This window comes from Perognathus longimembris, unplaced genomic scaffold (genome assembly GCF_023159225.1).
Source record: "Perognathus longimembris pacificus isolate PPM17 unplaced genomic scaffold, ASM2315922v1 HiC_scaffold_5920, whole genome shotgun sequence".
NCBI classification, from domain to species: domain Eukaryota; kingdom Metazoa; phylum Chordata; class Mammalia; order Rodentia; family Heteromyidae; genus Perognathus; species Perognathus longimembris.
Window position 1 is genome coordinate 45,104 of NW_025961401.1, and position 3,514 is coordinate 48,617.

The 3,514-nt window shown below is 50.3% G+C and overlaps 1 protein-coding gene across 1 annotated transcript; it reads right to left on the reverse strand.

Annotated features, from left to right (window-relative positions):
• Positions 1–609: 609 nt before the first annotated feature.
• Positions 610–2,079, reverse strand: LOC125345557 (PRAME family member 12-like). The gene is made up of 2 exons (XM_048337675.1): positions 1,192–2,079; positions 610–1,116 (listed from the first exon to the last, which is right to left on the reverse strand). Exons 1-2 carry the CDS (start codon positions 2,077–2,079, stop codon positions 610–612), a joined length of 1,395 nt encoding a protein of 464 aa, XP_048193632.1.
• Positions 2,080–3,514: the final 1,435 nt, after the last annotated feature.

The window sequence follows — 3,514 nt, forward strand, 5'->3', positions numbered from 1 at the left end:
TGTTTCTACCCTGAGTTAGAGCACTGACCCTAAACTCTTTTGCTCAAGGCCAGCGCTCTACCTTGTTTTCTCAACGTTCACTGCTAGTTTCCTGGAGGTTTGTTTTAAATGAGAGTCTCATGCACGTTGCAAACAAGGCTGATTTTGAACCGTGATCCTCGGATTTCTAATTGGTTGAGGAGCTAGGATTCTAGGCAGGAACATTCCTCTGATGGTGGTATCCTGAGAAATGACATCTTCATATTCATGTTTTTTGTTTCCTCTCTTTTTGCAATGAAGTGATGGGTGGTAACAGTGAACTGTACTCGGTCATGTGGTGGCCCCAGGATCTGGAAGTTTGATCACAACCATTTGGAGAAACAAGATTGTGCTCTAGTTCTTTCCACAGGGCATTCATTCCAGACTCAGATGGAGTGTGCACATGACACGGGTATCCCCAGAAGTCACAGAAGTTCCTGGGGTTCCAGACCAACAGTTGAACTGAAAAGCTCAGGACAACCGTCCGTTTCCGCACAAACAGAAATTGGAGATATGCCCAGGTGGAGAACTCTCTTAAGGCGCCGGATTCGTTGTGATGCTGAGAAAAAATTCCCAGAGACAGGAGATCGACTACTCAGGCAGAGCAGCAAGGCCATGAGGCCCCTCTTCTGTGAACACCCAGGAACCATCCGGCTCCAGGCTGTAGTATTGGAAAGTGTTGCAGTAATGACAGAAATCGGTACAGACCTGGACCTTCTGGGTTGTCCCTACATCTTTCAGTGCCTGGGCCAAACTAGCCAGAACCTGGGTCATACTGTCAGGGTCAATGTTCCCCGTGGACCCGTAGCTCTCTAGAGGGGGAGAATAGATTCCTCCGCTCAAGTGGCCCAACCTGGCAATGACTCTCAGGAGGCTCTGCAAGGTGTCCATGAAGATGTGGTTTCCATAGAAACTGAAGAAGCTGATCTTCGAGCACTGGCTCAGGGTGGGCAAAAAGGCTGAGACGTGGGCATCACTGATGTTGCAGTCCTCCAGGGCCAGGGTCTCCAAGGTGCCAGCCACCTGCTCCAACAGGGCTCTCAGGGGATCAGGACTGAAGCTGTCCATAGACAAATTCCTCAGCCGCAGGTGCTGGAGCTGCATGGTGCAGGGACACTGGGATAGAAACCTCAGGTCAGCTTCCTGAAGGTCACATGTGCTCAGAGACAAGGCCTGCAAAGGTGGCAGACTCCTGAGGATGGCGGGCAGCTTTCCACCAAGGAAGAGGACTTCTTGCATATGCAGCTCCTGAAGACCCTGCAGCTGCCCCAGTTGTGCCCCCAACTGGGAGGAATAAGAGAAATCTGGAGAGCTGGGAGTGTAGAAGTCCCCACGCATATTGCAGAAAGTAAGTTTGCGGAGGTTCTTCATCTGGCTCAGGTAAGGAGCAAAGGTTTGCATGGTTTCTCCATGCCACAGTTCGCTCACCAGCAGTTCCTGGATAGAGTCCAGACTCACAACTGACAGAGCCTTCTGGATTTCAGAGCTGGAGTCACACAGAATTTGCAGGTCCCTCGAGCACAGCCGGACTCGTTCTTTCCTCTCCCGGGCCCAGTGGAGTAGGAAGGCTTGGAGATCATCCTGAGTGCCATCGTCGATGGTCAAGTGGATGGCGATCACCAAGGGCTGCTCTTCAGCCATCTCTGTCCAGGGACTTGCTCTTGGCTTGACAGGCAGGACCTTTGGGTAGGAGATTTGTGCCATGGCAGGGTACCCCAGCGTCCAGATCCCTGGGTGCTCCCCCTGCAGATCGAGCAACTGCAGTTTCCACTGACGGGGGCGCTCCCTTCTGGCCAGTAGCAGATCAAGCCCACCCAGGACAGCCTTGAAGGTTTCTTGGTCTGGTGGCTGTGCCAGGTCCCCAAGGGGGAGGCAGGGGAAGGGCCAGGCCTGCACCATGGCCTTCAGCACCTCTCTGTGGCCCCCAGTGTAGGCCTCCACAAAGAGCGAAGGGATCAGCAGCAGCGGCAGATTGTCCAGGGCAGAGGTGGTCAGGGCATGGTGGCTCAGCAGACTTTTCCCGGCGAGTTGCTGGAGTGAGGGTGGGGTCCCGGCGCTCATCTTGCTGGATGAAATGCGGATCTGGTGTGCAGGGCTCTCTGAATCCCAGAAGGGCCAGGCACTGGCTACAGGCGCACTCCAGGACTCTGCTGCTGTTCTTTGAGCTCTGGGTACCTTTATACCTCAGGCCCCGCCTTCAGGAGTGCTCACTAACCAATCAGAGAGCAGCTACTCTTGGGCTTATTGAGCCACACCCAGTACAACTAGAAAGGGTGTCCCTCTCTGGATGAGGTCAAACCCTGCTTCCTAAACAAAAGTGATAGGATTAAGGGCCGTGTTCCCCACCTGCTCTTTGAAATGTAAATTACATTGAAACAGAAACAATTCCCACCCACCCGTATCCTGAAACCCCTCCAAGCATTCCCATGATGCTGAGCTGCCCTGGGGCGGGAAACGATGCTAGGAGAGGCCCCAGCAACAAAGACTTGGGGATGGTCCATCTCTGTGTGTTTTCTTTCATTTCTTTGTTCCTTCATTCCTCCTTCCCTTTGTATTCCTTTTCCTTTCTTTTCTCCTCTGTTGATTTTCTATTTCTCTTCCTTTGCTTTTCCCTCCTTTCTCCCTTCTTCCCTTCCTTTCTTTGTTCTCCTTTCACTCCTTTCCTTCTTTCCTACAATTTCATCCTTTCTTTTAGTACCTACTTAGTCCCTTACCTGATTGCTAGCCTCCATATCTTCTTCTCTTCTCCACTTCTTTCCTACCTTCCTTCCTCTTTTCTTCCTTCCTACATTCCCACCTTCATCCACTCCTTGTTTCTCTCTGTCTCTCTCTCCCTCTCCCTCTCTCTCCCTCTCACTCTCTCTCTTTCTCCCAGACTCTCTCTCACTCTCTCTTTTTGTCTCTGTCTTCCTTTCCAGAAGTGTATCTTTGACTTAAGTAGTAGAGTGTGCTCATTGCACACCTATGCCCAGATTTCAATCCCCAGCGCTGCCACAAATACAAAACCCCAACAATGACACATTTCCAAAGACAACAATGCCTAGACCAAATTTTGGAGAAAATGTAGGGGGGATAGGAATTAATGTCAAATAAGGAAGCACCTCCCATGAGAGCAAGCGAACTATTTCTTCATACCCCATACATTTTGGGGTGGAGGCCTACATCTTTAAGGCACTCATTGTTGAGATTTCATAAAAATGTTATGGGAATCCAGGCAAACTTCATTTGCTCCTCTTGAATCTTAAGATGTATTCACCTCATGTCTACGCACGTACACCAAAACAAACAATAGGAAGGAAGCAAGGAAGGAAGGATGGAAGGAACGAAGGAATTAAGGAAGGAACATGAGGGAGAGAAAGACAGAAACAGACAAATGATGATGGGAAGAGGCAGAGAGTTAAGGTTGAAGAAAGAATGGAAGGAACGGAGAAAGCAAGGAAGGCGGCAGACTAGAAAAAAAGGAAGAATAGCAGGATCTGAGAAAAAAAGGAAGCAG

Coding starts and splice junctions, on each gene's coding strand:
- LOC125345557 (XM_048337675.1), bottom strand. CDS start 2,079: ATGAGCGCCGGGACCCCACCCTCACTCCAGCAACTCGCCGGGAAAAGT. Junction 1,117..1,191: donor GGAGTCTGCCACCTTTGCAG/GCCTTGTCTCTG, acceptor TGCACCATGCAG/CTCCAGCACCTGCGGCTGAG.